The 13702-nt window shown below is 52.9% G+C and overlaps 1 protein-coding gene across 2 annotated transcripts in view; it reads left to right on the top strand.

The window, feature by feature from the left end:
- Positions 1-5707: 5707 nt before the first annotated feature.
- The window catches only part of LOC142358911 (unconventional myosin-Vb-like), a 165594-nt gene continuing 157599 nt past the window's right edge, over positions 5708-13702 (top strand). For both annotated transcript variants that reach the window (XM_075411545.1, XM_075411544.1), the window contains exon 1: positions 5708-5847. In XM_075411545.1, coding sequence (XP_075267660.1) covers positions 5821-5847 — 27 coding nt within the window. In that variant the 5' untranslated portion in view covers positions 5708-5820. The remainder of the gene's footprint in view (positions 5848-13702) is intronic.

The following is a 13702-nucleotide window of genomic DNA, read 5'->3' as shown; positions in this document are numbered from 1 at the left end:
GGGAGATGTCCCATCCCTGGGAACATTCCAGACCAGGCTGGATGGGACTCTGAGCAACCTGATCTGGGTGAAGCTGTCCCTGCTCATGGCAGGGAGGTTGGACTGGATGGCCTTCAAAGCTCCCTTCCCACCCAAAGCATTCTGTGATTCTAAGTCATCCTTTTCTTGCGAAAAGGGTTATTACTGATCATTCTGATGACAATTCTGCCTCTTGGGACTGGCTCAGATTGCCACCAATACCATGGCCTGAATGTGCAGAATGGCAGGGCCAGAGCACCAACATTTTAAGACAGAGCCACACAGAAAATGGCATGTTGTCAACAGAAAGGTCTCAGAAAGGTTTTGGCAGTGGGGAGAAGGGAAACCTCCTCACTGGCTGCTCAGCTCCCCACGTTAATGGCCAGATTGCCCTTTCGGCAGGAGGAGCAGTGGGTGATCCAAGGAGGACAGGTAGGAGCAATCCAGCTTCTCCCCACAGCGTTGCCCTCGACCAGCTCCAGTCCTTAAGTTTTTCCTCTGTCTTTTTCAGAGGAGAGAAGCGATGAATCGATTTAGAACCTCATATCCTTTCTTGCTTGTACACTGTGGCATTCAGAATTGTTTTATCTCCTTTCTCACGTTTTTCCATCTGAGCCTTTGCCGCTGCTTATCTGCAGATGTTTCTCTCTCCTCCTTCAGCTTTTCAGCTTCTACCGTCTTTCCTCCAACCCCTGATTTTCCACCCTGTTCTTCTCCAGCTTCCATCCCTCACTTAGCACTTTCTCTACCTTCTTCCTCCTCTCTACCTTCTTCCTCCTCCCTTACCTTCCCTTTTCGGTGCTTGGCTCCCTGTTGGCGTGTACCAGGACTCTTGTGGCTTTTGTTGTGCGGGAGCGCGAACAGATGCACAGAGAAGCTGATAAATGGCAGAAATGAGAGCCCAGGAGCCTCTAGCAACAAATCGGGAACAAACTGCCAGCGCAGTTGCCTCGTCTTCTTGGTTTAAAGCAGACACCAAGCTACCGTCCAGATGGGTGATGAGACAGAGCAGAGCCCAGCCTCTTCATCTCTTGTTCCTCGAATCGCTTGAATCTAAACAGGATCTGTCTCCTACAGGCATCGAGAAAGGAAACATTCATGTGAAACATCGAGGTTCTCCTCCCTCTCTGCTGAGCCCTGGTGAGGCCCCATCTGCAGTGCTGTGTCCAGTTCTGGGCTCCCCACTTCAAGAAAGATGAGGAGCTACTGGAGAGAGTCCAGCGGAGGGCTACGAGGATGGTGAGGGGATTGGAGCATCTCTCCTACGAGGAGAGGCTGAGGGAGCTGGGCTTGTTCAGCCTGGAGAAGAGAAGGCTGAGAGGGGACCTTAGAAATGCCTACAAATATCTGCAGGGTGGGTGTCAGGAGGACGGGGCCAGACTCTTTCCAGTGGTGCCCAGCGACAGGACAAGGGGCAACGGGCACAAACTGAAGCAGAGAAAGCTCCAGCTGAAGATGAGGAAGAACTTCTTCCCTCTGAGGGTGACAGAGCCCTGGCCCAGGCTGCCCAGGGAGGTTGTGGAGTTTCCTTCTCTGGAGATATTCAAGACCTGCCTGGACGCGGTGCTGTGCAGCCTGCTCTGGGTGACCCTGCTTCAGCAGGTGGGTTGAGCTGGGTGACCCACAGAGGTCCCTTCCAACCCCGACCATTCTGTGGTTCTGTGAAACCAGGAGAGGTGGGTGGCTGGTTGGGGTGTCTAACCCTCGCACCATGCTTTTCAGCAGCCATCTCCAAAGCCATGCAGAAGACTTCAGAGCCGCTCCTCCTCCCTGGCAGGTGGGAAAGGCCATCCCAGGTAATGGAAACCGTTTTGTCAGTCCGGACAGCTCAGGTAGTCATAGGTCTCTGCTCTCACCGCGGGGTCAGACAAAAAAAATGATTAACAGATTAATTTCCTGGTCTGCCACAGACTCCTGGCATGGCCCTGCGCATGCAATGTAGATTTTTCTTTACTGCTGTGACCCCTCTTTGAAAAATGAACACAATAGCACATTCAGAATTCCAGGATTAATTAAAACGTGTTATTAAAGGCTGTGACACTGTCGTTGGGTACACCTAGTATAAGAGATTAAAAATACCACACTGGTGATCTTGGTGAATTTGAGCCATCCAGAACCATAATAAATCTTTTTTTTTGTAATAAAATAATAACTTGGAAGAGGTGGTCAGAGCTATCAAGCATTTATAAAGCGTCTGAGTTCCTGCTCCTGGAGGCAAAATTCCTCTGCAGTGAACGTGAAGTCTGCACAAAAATAAAAGCTCAGCCCGGAGGCGGTTCGCCTTCAGCAGAAATGAATTCCCACGGGATAATGAGTAACCAAACTCTTCCAAGAGAAAGCTTGTCGCTGATGAACGTGTTGCTGGGGCTGACCCCTTCGCTGCTGAGTGCTTTGGAGACGTCAGGTGGGTGTAGAGGAACAGACAGGGCTCGCTGCCGAGCAGCTGGGTGGGTCGGCAGACGCCTTCAGAAGCGTCCTCTCCATGCTCTGAAGTAAAAACCATTTTCTGTGTCGAGATTGAAGAGTTTCCTTAATCGTGGTATTTCCCTGGAGCGTTTGAGGGATCCTGGAGCCAAACCATCTGTTAAATCAGGAGGGCAGGGACACCCATGAGGAGTGAAGCAGCCTTGTCGGTGGCTGGGTGACCTCTCCCTGCACCAGAGGTGTGAGCAGCCCAGAGACCAAACCGCTGGCACGTAAAAACCAGGCCGTTACAGCCTCTTCATTTACACAGGTACTAGAGCTTTGCAAAACATGCTTTCTTGTATTTTTATATTACATTGTAATCCCAGACACAAGTACAGGCTGGGCGGAGAGTGGCTCGAGAGCAGCCCTGAGGAGAAGGACTTGGGGGTACTGGTGGATGAGAAGCTCAACATGAGCCAGCAAAGTGCGCTGGCAGCCCAGAAAGCCAACCATGTCCTGGGCTGCATCAAGAGCAGCGTGGCCAGCAGGGCGAGGGAAGGGGATTCTGCCCCTTTACTCTGCTCTCCTGTGACCCCACCTGGAGTCCTGTGTCCAGCTCTGGAGCCCCCAACACAAGAAGGACATGGATGTGTTGGAGCGGGACCAGAGGAAGCCACGAAGATGATCCGGGGGCTGGAGCACCTCTCGTACGAGGACAGGCTGAGGGAGCTGGGGCTGTTCAGCTCCGGGGTGACCTTAGAGCAGCTGCCAGTGCCTGGAGGGGCCAACAGGAAGGATGGAGAGGGGCTTTTCACAAGGGTGTGTAGTGATAGGACACGGCGGAACGGCTCTAAACTCAAAGAGGGCAGCTTGAGATTCGAGATTAGGAAGAAATTCTTCCCCATGAGGGTGGTGAGGCCCTGGCCCAGGTTGCCCAGAGAAGCTGTGGCTGTCCCCTCCCTGGCAGGGTTCAAGGCCAGGTTGGATGGAGCTCTGAGCAACCTGGGCTGGTGGAAGATGTCCCTGCTGATGGCAGGGGGGTTGGAACCAGATGATCTTGAAGGTCCCTTCCAACCCAAACCGTTCTACGATTCTATGATTTTTCACATTGAACAGAGGAAGAGCTGAGGTGTGGAGCATGCAGTGACTTTCCCACAGCGGAGCCCGGAATGCCTGTCCCCGACCGCATCATCCCAGACCTACTCCCAGGTTTGAACCCCCAGCACTTGCCAAGGCTTTTCTGCACCCACCCGTCTGCTCGGAAGGGCTTTCACACTGAGCCCAGGGCTCTCCACGATGATGCTTTTGGGCATGCAGAAGGCGCTGAGCTGGGGAGCGGTTCCTGGTTCCCTGCGGCACGGTGCTGGCTTGGTCCCCGCTCCCCGGGGCTGTGGGAGCATTTTCGGGGCTGGAGGCTCGCTGCAAAGCTACAGCCAGCCTCGGACAGAATCAGTCTTGTTTGCAGGAAAATCCTTCTTTGTTAATTACTCATCGCTTTAACACTTTGATTAATTATTCACGACTTTAACACTGGTAGGAACACTTGCTGCAGAAACGGCCAGCGCAGCTGACACCAGTAACCCCATCCCGAAATCTTCCGTGGAAATCCTTCGCAGCAGGATCCACCACCGAGAGCTGAGCCAACCTTAGTCCTCAAAATTAAGGGGCAATATCTGCACGGTTTAAAGTAGTTTAAACTCCCTCTGTGCGTATTCAGGTTTGCAGGGAAAGGTTTGTGCCTTCGCTGGTTGTCTCTTGTATGGGGCACGGTGGCAGGTAATGCAAAGCTACGGAGCATCAGTTCTGACAGCTCCGAATGCCATCAGGACAGAGCTGACCGTCGCTAAATACAGCCCCAGGCCTTGAATTTCTGCCTGCAGCGTCATCCCAAAGACCTTGAAGCTGGACTTCCCTTGTCCTGGGCCGTGCAGGTCCTCCCACCGAGACAGTGCCGCTCTGTGCTGGGCTCGGGGGCAAAAGGAGAAGATGCCAAAGCGGAGGGGGGGGGAGTTTCACCCCCCAAGGGACGAGGAGCAGACGGGGAGATGCTACCAGCATCACTTTAAAGAAAGGCTGTGGGTGCCCCGCGAGCCCGAAACCACAGGAGGAGCGATCCCCGCTTACGGACTACACAACCGTGGCAAAGAATAAGCACGTTTTCTGCCTTCTTAGTTAATATGCAAAATACTCTTAGCGATAACGACTAGCAACAGTGATTAATTAGGAATATTTTGCATTTGCCTCACCCTTCTCAGGCTCAAAAAGCGCCTTATGAGCATAAATTGGAGCATGGGGTGCTCCGACGGGATGGAGGGAGGCTGCTTGGTCACGGACCGACACGCTGGGGCCAATTTTTGACCGTTTCTGCCCGAGAAACGACTCCTGGCAGCGGCATAGGGATGGAGAGGTAGGGAAGCGGTGCCCACCGCGCTGCTGGCGGGAACCCGAACCCACGAGACGGAGCAGAACCCACCCCTGGTGCGATCCTCGAGTGGATTTCCAGCGGGGTTACCAGCGGGATCGTGCGGGCAGCGCCGCTTCTCCCGGGCGGCGAAGGATGCCCCGATAAAGCCACTCATCGCTCGCACCCCCGCATCTGGGGGATCCCCCGGGGCTGGCGGGCTCAGCTGCTCTTCTGCCGGCGGAAAGGAAGAAGAACAGAGGAATAAAAAGGAAAAAGAAAGAGAAAATACCAAACCCAGCACGGGGTGTTCCAACCCAGCATGGTGTGCTTCAGCCCCCCTGGCCAGAGATGGAGGAAGGAGCCAGGAGCCAGGCGGGCTCTGGGGACCCCCGGAAAGTGGCTGGGACTGGGAGGGGAAGGAAAAATACGTATAAAAAAGGCTTTTTTTTAAAAAAAAATAATGATAAGAGCCGACGCAGGCGGTGAGGTAAAGTGCTGCTCGCTGGCAGTGAGAGGAGCTGAACAGAGCCGAGCCCGAACCCGAACCGAACCGAGCCCGAACCCGAACCGAGGCCGAACGCAGCCGAGCGGAGCCGAGCCCGAACCCAGCCGAACCGAGGCCGAACGCAGCCGAGCGGAGCCGAGCCCGAACCGAGGCCGAACCCAGCCGAGCCCGAACCGAGGCCGAACGCAGCCGAGCGGAGCCGAGCCCGAACCGAGGCCGAACCCAGCCGAACCGAGGCCGAACGCAGCCGAGCGGAGCCGAGCGCGCCCGCCCCGCCCCATACCTGAGCGGGGCGCGGCGGAGGCGGAGCGGCGGTGCCTCCTCCTCTCCCCCTTCCCCGCCCCGCCGCGCCGCTCCCTTCCCTTCCCCGCGCCCCGGCCGGCGGCGGCGGGTGTAAAGGTCGGTCGGTCTGTCTGTTTGTCTGTCTGTCTGTCGGTCGGTCGGTCCGGCGGCGCCGCTCGCTGCCTGCCGGCCCCATGCCCCGGCCATGTCCGCCGCACAGCTTTACACTAAGGTGAGCGGGACGGGGGGCGTGTGAGGGGTGGCGGGGGGGGGGGGGGGGGGGGGGGGTTCGCTTACCTGAGGCGTTTTCTGAGGGGAAAGGCGAACTTCACCCGCGGGTCGGTGGCCTCGTCCGTCGCCGGGTCCGTCGCCTCAGCGGCCGGACGCGCTCGGCTTCCTCAAATCTTCACAGGAGAATTTTTTTCCCCTCGTGTTCCTAAAGCGCCGAGGTGGGGGGAGAGGAAGAACCCGCCCTCGCAGTGACTGACCGGGCTGCCCGCTTTGCAGTTTCCCCCTCGCTCCGCCGGGTCCCGTCCCTCAGCGCCCGCTTCCTCATGGCAGCCGGGGAAGGTGACATGGCCGGTGGCCTCGGCGTCCCTCCCCGGGGACAGACCCAGCTTCCCTCCGGAGAAACTGCTCGTTTGCCGTAACAGCACTCAGGTTTCTGATTTCTGAGCCCGGCTTGGGATCTAGACAAGACACCGCTTTGGTTTTCTTCTTTTTTTCTTTTTGATTTACTGTTCTGTGGCTGTGGGATATCCAGGCAGGGTGCCTGGGTGTTCCCGCTCCTCGGCCGAAGCGGGCTGGGGATGCTCCCCGCGCTTTCTGCCCGCTTCCCAGCGAGAGGTTGGTGTCCGGAGGGATCTTTGCCTGATGGAAGAGCTCCTGGCACGCAGCAGGCGATCGCTCCGACACGGAGCGGTGACGGAAGGGGAGAGAGCGCTCTCCCTGCGCTCCCCGTCTTCCCCGGGGTACCCGGCAGTGCTGCGGATCCAGGGAATACGCTTAGTGAAAACCAATCAATAACGCTAGGCAGGGGCTCATCGAGAGAAGTGCTTGGCTTCGGAACAGTTTTTGCTGAAAGTTTATAAAGTGCCAGCATCATCTATTGTGATAATGAGCGTTTCAGTGCTTCAGATTCTTCCCGTGACCATGGTCAGTGTGGAGATGCTGCCAGATTGGCACCAGCCCTTGCAAAGAGCCACTTTTTGTCTCCTGAGCTTAACTTTGCTGCAGATTTCTGCTTCTGTAACTCATTTTGTGGAGAGCTTTTATGTAATACTGGGGGTTGCCACTTAATGTTTTTTTGGCCATCGATACCAGACGGCTGCAGGATGAAGTGTGACTCCGACAGCCCCTCCTTTGAACCTGTGGGAATTTAAGAAGCTCCACTGGATTGAGCGGGTCTGTCCGTGAGCGGGCTGACCCCCGTCCTTCTCGGGAGCGCTACAAAAGCAAAGCCTCAGGTTCGGAAAACCTTTTTCCCTTGGGAAATCTGAAGGGGAAGCACAAGTAAAGCCGTGGCTAAACTGCTCCGACATGCCTACTGCAGCATGTCATCGGATGAGCGCATGGATGCGATGGCAAGCATCCCTGTGGAGGAGGGAGGCTGAGTTATCCCTATCTATGGGCTGGTTGTAACAACCAGGTTAATTGATCCTGAAATTGGTGATGAGGTAATTAACCTCTGTAGTGTTTTTATGCTAACTTGGTTAGGTTTGTACTCCGGCTCATCTGCTGAATGAGTGTAAGATGCCTGCTGGGGCATGGCTTGCCATCGTGTTGCTGTGTAGGCACCTGGGAAGTGATGGAGATTTGGTGACAATCTGTGCATCTTGTTAATTTTTAATTTATTTTTGATAACAACAAAAGATTCGTGATGAGAGCTGGTGTTTCAGTGGTGGCCTGTCTGCTGGTGTCTGTCCATCTCGCAGGGAAGTTTTGGGGACACAGCTGGTGTGGTAGGTGTTGGGGCCATGGATGGTGCCTTGAACACGTGTGGGTCATCCATGGGGCTGAGCGCTGGAATTGCAGTGAAATTTAGGGCTGTCTGATGTGTTGTCTTCTGTGTTGGGCCTCTGGGCTTTGGAGCAGCAGGAAAAAGTTTCCTGTGACTTTGAGTCTAAGAAAAAAAAAAGGCAAAGAAGGCTTTGAACAGCACAACAAACCCAAGAGCCTTAAGATGCTGAGCTGGAGGGTGTGAGCTGCTGATGGAGGTCCCCAAGACAAAGCAGATGTGTTGCTCTCCAGCCTGCTCTTGGGAAGCACTGGGGAAGGTCCCGGTGCTCACTTGGACATCACCTCTGTGCGGATGCAGGTGTTTGGCCCCGTGGCTCTGCTGGGTGCTTGTAGCTCATACATGGTAGAGGCCTCCAAGAGCGTGGTGGGGAGGAGACAACCCTTGCAGAGTAACCGGGTGTGGGGGGGAACAGAGGAAAGGAGAGGGGAAGAGTGGAAGAGCTTCAGTGGGGTGGTACAGTTCCGGACATGACTCTCCAAGCGCAGAGGTGGGGCCCCCTGGATCGCCTTGTCGGCAGGGTGGGGATGAAGGTGCAGAGGGAGGGAAGGTGGACAATCCGGCTCGCTGGAATCAATACAGCTGTCATGCTAAAAGCCTATCGATCCGATGCGCGGTGTTGCGTCAGTGCAGCCACAATGGTACCTCCCTTGGAGTCCTTCCTTCTCCTGCTTGAACCAGGATGAAAGAAACTGCTGGGGAGCTGCTTCGGAGCAGCTGAGTGTGACTTCTCAGATCCTCCCACCTCCCTACTGGGCTGTGATGGGAACTGCTGTGTGTTGTGTGGAGAGCCCTTAACTTCCACTTGATGCTTGCAGAAGGTCTCCTGGGACCTGGCGGGACATGTAGTGTTTTCTTAGTGCTTAAGTTCATCCTTGTTAAGCTGTGCTGGTGAATTTGCTGTGTTAGATTCAGGGGCATTTAAACTGGAGAGGAACTGGAAACAGCAGCAGCTGTGAGTTGCTGGTGGAGGCCCTCTCTGTGCATGCCTCATCTATGCCTGTTTAAGAGCAGGGAGGACTGGTGCTTAATAGCCCCCATCAAACAAGATAATTAGCAGCTGTGCCTAATTATGTGTGTGAGCAGTTCAAAAACTGCAGCAGCCTTCAAGCACGTAAGTCTCTACTTGGGTAAATAGTTACGAGGAGACCATGGTAATGCTCTCCTTGCTCCCAGTGCAGTACCTGCGGACTTTGGGACTGTCGGGCCATGGATTTTATTTTGTTGCAGAAGCAAACAGGGATTTAGTGCAACTTGTGTCCCAGCAGAAGAGGAGCTGTGTGGTAAAAGGGGCAGACCTGGTCCTGGAGCTCCTGGCACCAGCGTGTGCAAGAGGAGTAGGGGACGTAGTGGCATCGAGGACTCCCACTTGCAAAAGTCTGTTCCAGGTGGAGAACTGGTGGGGCTTTTCCTAAGCTGTGTATTACCCGGTTACCCTGTGCAAGTGTCTTTCTAAGGCTGCTTGGGGATGGTCCTGCTCCTGCCACGTCCCTGGGGTCCTTGCTGGGATGTGCCCAGCCAAACTGGTTGCAACTGGGCAGGGGAGTTGCTCCAACCCTATTTAGCTGAAGCAGGAGGCAAAAGCAGCTCCCTCTACGCAAGGCGCTCTCCTTCTTCTCCAGCCAGAGCTCTCAGAAGCTACCAGTTGCTGGTGCAACCAAGGTAACTGCGGTCCAGTCCTCGCAAGCCTGTGCAGATGCCAGCATTTCACTGTAATGAGATAACGGGGATGCTCTGCTCCTCTGGGCAGGGTGGAGGGAGGACCTCACCGCTGGAAGATGCCATCTCCAGTGACAGTTGGATTTGTGGCGTTAAACTGGAGATTAGGCTTGTTTGCATGGCTAGCCTTCCTTATTGTGAGGTGAAGCTCTTCATAACACTAAAACAAATGTAATTGCTTTGGCTCCTGGATGTTCTGCTCTCTTAAAGGTACTTCTTAAGGTATGTTAATTGTTAATTTAGGCATAGCCTCTGGACCTAATGCAAAATAGTGCTTCTGCCAGGCCAGGGAATAAGCTGTGCCTTTCTGCTTCTGGGATGTTGTGCAGCCTGAGATGCGTTCTGCAGAAGGTTTACAAGCTCTGCGTGAGTGAGAAACCAGGGTATTTATTTCTCTTTTTTTTTTCCCATTGTGCTAAGTGACTGTTATTTGCCAAATTATTTTTTAATAGAGGGCAGAACTTTAGCCATTAAAAACCCTCTTCTGATGGCTAGTGTTGAGTGTAGAAAACTCTCTGGTTTTCACTTGAAGTTGTTGTATTAAATAAAGTAGCTGGAATGAATTGGTGGTTTCCGCCCCTGGGGAGAAACTTTTCAGAAGCGAATAAATATTGCCAGTGTGATCCCGTGCTGATGGAGTCAATGAATTGGCATAAACCTGCTGGCGTAAAACCCTTCTGAAAATGATTTATCCTTCAAGGCTAGGGGAGGATTCATCCTCAGTGGGTGCCTGTGTGCTGGTTTAGAGTTAAGGAGCATCTGGGAAGGAGAGAGAATATTTTGTGTATTATGTAGTGAAAATTTCTGGGAATAAGTGCGGGGGACAGGGGAAGTTTGGGGTTTGGTCCTGGGACATTTGTGGGACCTCTGCTGCAGAGCTCCTGGACTCCTGCCTCTGCCATTTGAAGCTGCTCTTAGGAAAAGCAGATTATACTTGAAGGTTCTGGGTTTTTTTTCTCCATTATTTTACGTTCTGAGAGCATGTCTGGGTTATGCCAAAAAGGGCAGGGACAGCTCGGAGGCCACATTGGGTTTTTTGTTTAAAGATGGGGCTGTCTCACTGAAGGAGCTGGATCCGTCAGCATCCCGGGCCTCTCCTGATCCTGCCTCGTTATTAGCTGCAGTCATGGAGAGAAAATAATTGAAATGTAAAATATGGTTGCTCCAGCCAGGTCTCTGTAGTTGGGATCTGTGCTGAGGGCACGGCAGCCCCGCAGCGGCTCGGGGACGTCCTCAGATTCCCTGGGGTGGCACGGAGGGGATAAAAGCAGAGCCAAACTTCTTGGAGGTTTAAATACTGTTCAGTTCACTGGTTATATGGCCTTGCTAGGTGCGAGGGAGGTGAGAGCTGGGTGCTGGTGGCTTGGTGGGCTTTTCCCTCCCTTGATGGGCAGGAGATGGCTGGAGCTTGCCCTGTGCTGTCCTGGCACTGTGTGGATGCATGTCCTGCTGCAGGGTTTGCACTGCCAAAATAACCATGATTTCATTTCCGTTTATGCAATTGTTTATCAATTGTGGATTTAGCAGCATCTGTGCCGGGGTTAGGTGAGAGCCATGGAGCTGAGGAGCATGGAGCTCGGTGCAGGTGCTGGGATATGGCCCTGGGAGTGACTCCAGCAGGGCTTGATTAGCTTGATTCCTGCTTTATGGCCTCTTTCTGGTTGGGATTAGTCAGCTTGCCTCTTAAAATTTATTTTTGAGAATTCCTGCCCTGGTAGTGTTTTAAGGCTGTGAAGCTGTGGGAGGGAAATCCCAACGCACACATGCCCGAGTTGCAGCGGTTTGCTGGGTTAACTCCAGGGTGAAGGATGGAAACCTGGGGACAGCAGCGGGTCCAGAGCCCGAGGCAACACATGGCTGGTGCTGGTTCTCGTGGAATGGGATGAGTCCATCCAACCCTTTTTTGCCCCAAGGATGGAGTTTAACCAAGGGTGTTTGTCACAGACAGCCTGGCTGCTGTTGAGGAATGTACTTGCAATGGAGGATTTTTGCTTCATTATTCTTCTCTGCTGCTGATAACCAGTAAAAGATGACCCTGAATGTGAACATCCCTGCTGATGACCCAGAAAGAAGGCTATGTAAGTTTGTGTTTGTGTATATATACATATGTGTTTGAAGCTGATCTCAGTTTGCTATAGTGCAATGCAGCTCTAGACATAATGGACTGTTACTTTACTAATTAGTTTGTATCTCTGGCCAAAAAAAGGAGTAGTGTGCCCTTGCTGGGATAGTTGTCTGGGAAGGAAGCCATGGGGGTAGTCTAACTTTAGCGTGAAGGTAGACTTTGGACCTTCTGAGTTGGTTGGTGGTGTAATAAATAGCAGGTAGTGTAGGTGAAGCCCTGAGTCGAGGGGTTTTTTTGAGGTGTTATTGTCTGCTCTTTGACCCATTGTGCAAACAGAGGCATTTCATGGTGGTTAAATGAGTATCAGCACAAAGTACAATTCAGGTTGGGAAAATGATTGCTTTTATTGCAGCAAGGCCCCAAGCTTTGGCAGACGCCTGAAATGTTTGCAAAACATTTTAGCGAGGAATTTGCTATTTAGCAAACTGAAAAAAAATTCGCCGTGAGCTTTCTGTGTCTTAAGTTGGTTGTGTAAAGCGATTGCCCTAATATGCATCTGGCTCACTGCAGGACACGTCTTGTGGAGTTGGGTTGAGTTTTGGCTTAGCCTGATTCTCCAGAAATGAGCAAAGAACTGTTCAGAGATGGTGGCAGGGCTGGGGAGGACCAGGGGCTGGTGGGTGATGGGTTTCATGTGGCCTTCCTCGTCTGAATGCTCTTGAACATGATGGTCATAGTAAACTCCTAAGTTTTACTAGTGAGGCTGTGAAGGACTTGGTAGTTCTGCTCTTTGCCTTTCCTGCGGTATCCGGAGGGTCTGGAGAGGATCAACCCTACAGGGAAGAGCCTGCAGCCTGGAAATGTGACTTCTTCTCCAGCTTTTGGCTTCCCTTTGTCCATGCTCGGTCTTCTCCAGCTGACTGAAACCTGTGAGTCATGGGAATGGGTTAAACGTTTCAAAGGCTGTGCTAAAGGACTATGGGAACTAAAGCAACACGTGTCTCTAAAGACTTACTCTAAGGAATATAAGCCCTTAATTACAGGGCATGGCCCCGAACCCGCGGCTTGGTGCAGGGTAGTAGGATGATGGTGCAGCTCCTCCAGTAGTGTTGCTCCCGACCCACTGTGCTGCCATCCTTCACCACTTTTAACCAAATCCCTGTTGATGTAAAAAAAAAAAATTATTTATTTTCTCCTCCACGAGCAGTTATTTTTAATGCTGGCTTTTAGTCCCCTGTGCTACTCCGTATGAAGCTGGTGGTGCTATTAGGACATTCAGACCCTGGTCTGGCAACGACAGCAGATCACCAGTGATACTGTGGAACATGTCTTGCTTCACTCCCCGACTCTCATCTGTGGTGCGGGGCAGGCTGTAGGGTATCCTGGCCATGTCCTCCTAAATGCATGGCCATTGCCACCTCCTTCATTCCATGTTCCCATATAGGCACTGGTGGTGCTACCAGTGGGGTGGTTTTGTGTTCCCTGGGTGCTCAGTGTTGATGTGCTCCAGGTGTTTGGTGCTAATGTGGCTTGGCTCCTCAACAGGACATGTGTGCTGTGTCCACCTGTCCATCCTGCCTTTTGGATTTTCCTGAGTCTGTGTTTGCCCCATGCTTCCAGCTTAGCTCTTCCTTGGGAACATGTCTTCTCCCATGCTTGAGGTTGACCAACCCTTTCGGTTCATGACCCCTTTCCATCCTGCTGAACCACAGGCAGCCCTGTGGGGCTGGTGGGCTCCATGAAGGGATATGTTTCACTTGGTGGCTCCACTGAGACGTGGAGCCAGTGCTTAAAGCCAGCTAATCCATGCCTTTACCCTTCCGGTGAGTCATTGCCCAAGCTCCCTTGTGATAGTCGCACCGAGGTGTGAGGTGCTGGTAGGATGTGCTAACCACCATTTACAGGGCTGTTGGGAGCAGGATGTTGTGGATGAATCACAGCTGCTACATGGCAAAATGACATGTTACATCTTGGGGGTGTGTCCTGGTGAGTCATGGCTCTTCAAAGAAAAAAAGACCCGTGACATGTTTAAAGATGGCCTTTAAAAATTGTGGGGGACAGTGATGGGAATGTCCAGTTTCTTTTGACAGCCCCATGGGGCTGATTTTGGGTGGCTTGGGCAAACCTCCAGCTGCCATATCCTTGACCAGGCTGGATGTGAACAGGCAGCTGGGGCTGCTGATGTGAGTCTTAGCAAATGAGTGTGGAAAACTGTTTTTTTAAAAAACAAAAATTAAAGAAGCTCAATCCCCATGCCTGCTGTGAAGCTGGTCCTTGGTGCTACAT

Source organism: Opisthocomus hoazin, chromosome Z, assembly GCF_030867145.1.
Source record: "Opisthocomus hoazin isolate bOpiHoa1 chromosome Z, bOpiHoa1.hap1, whole genome shotgun sequence".
Classification (NCBI taxonomy): Eukaryota; Metazoa; Chordata; class Aves; order Opisthocomiformes; family Opisthocomidae; genus Opisthocomus; species Opisthocomus hoazin.
This window is presented reverse-complemented; position numbering and strand designations above follow the sequence as displayed.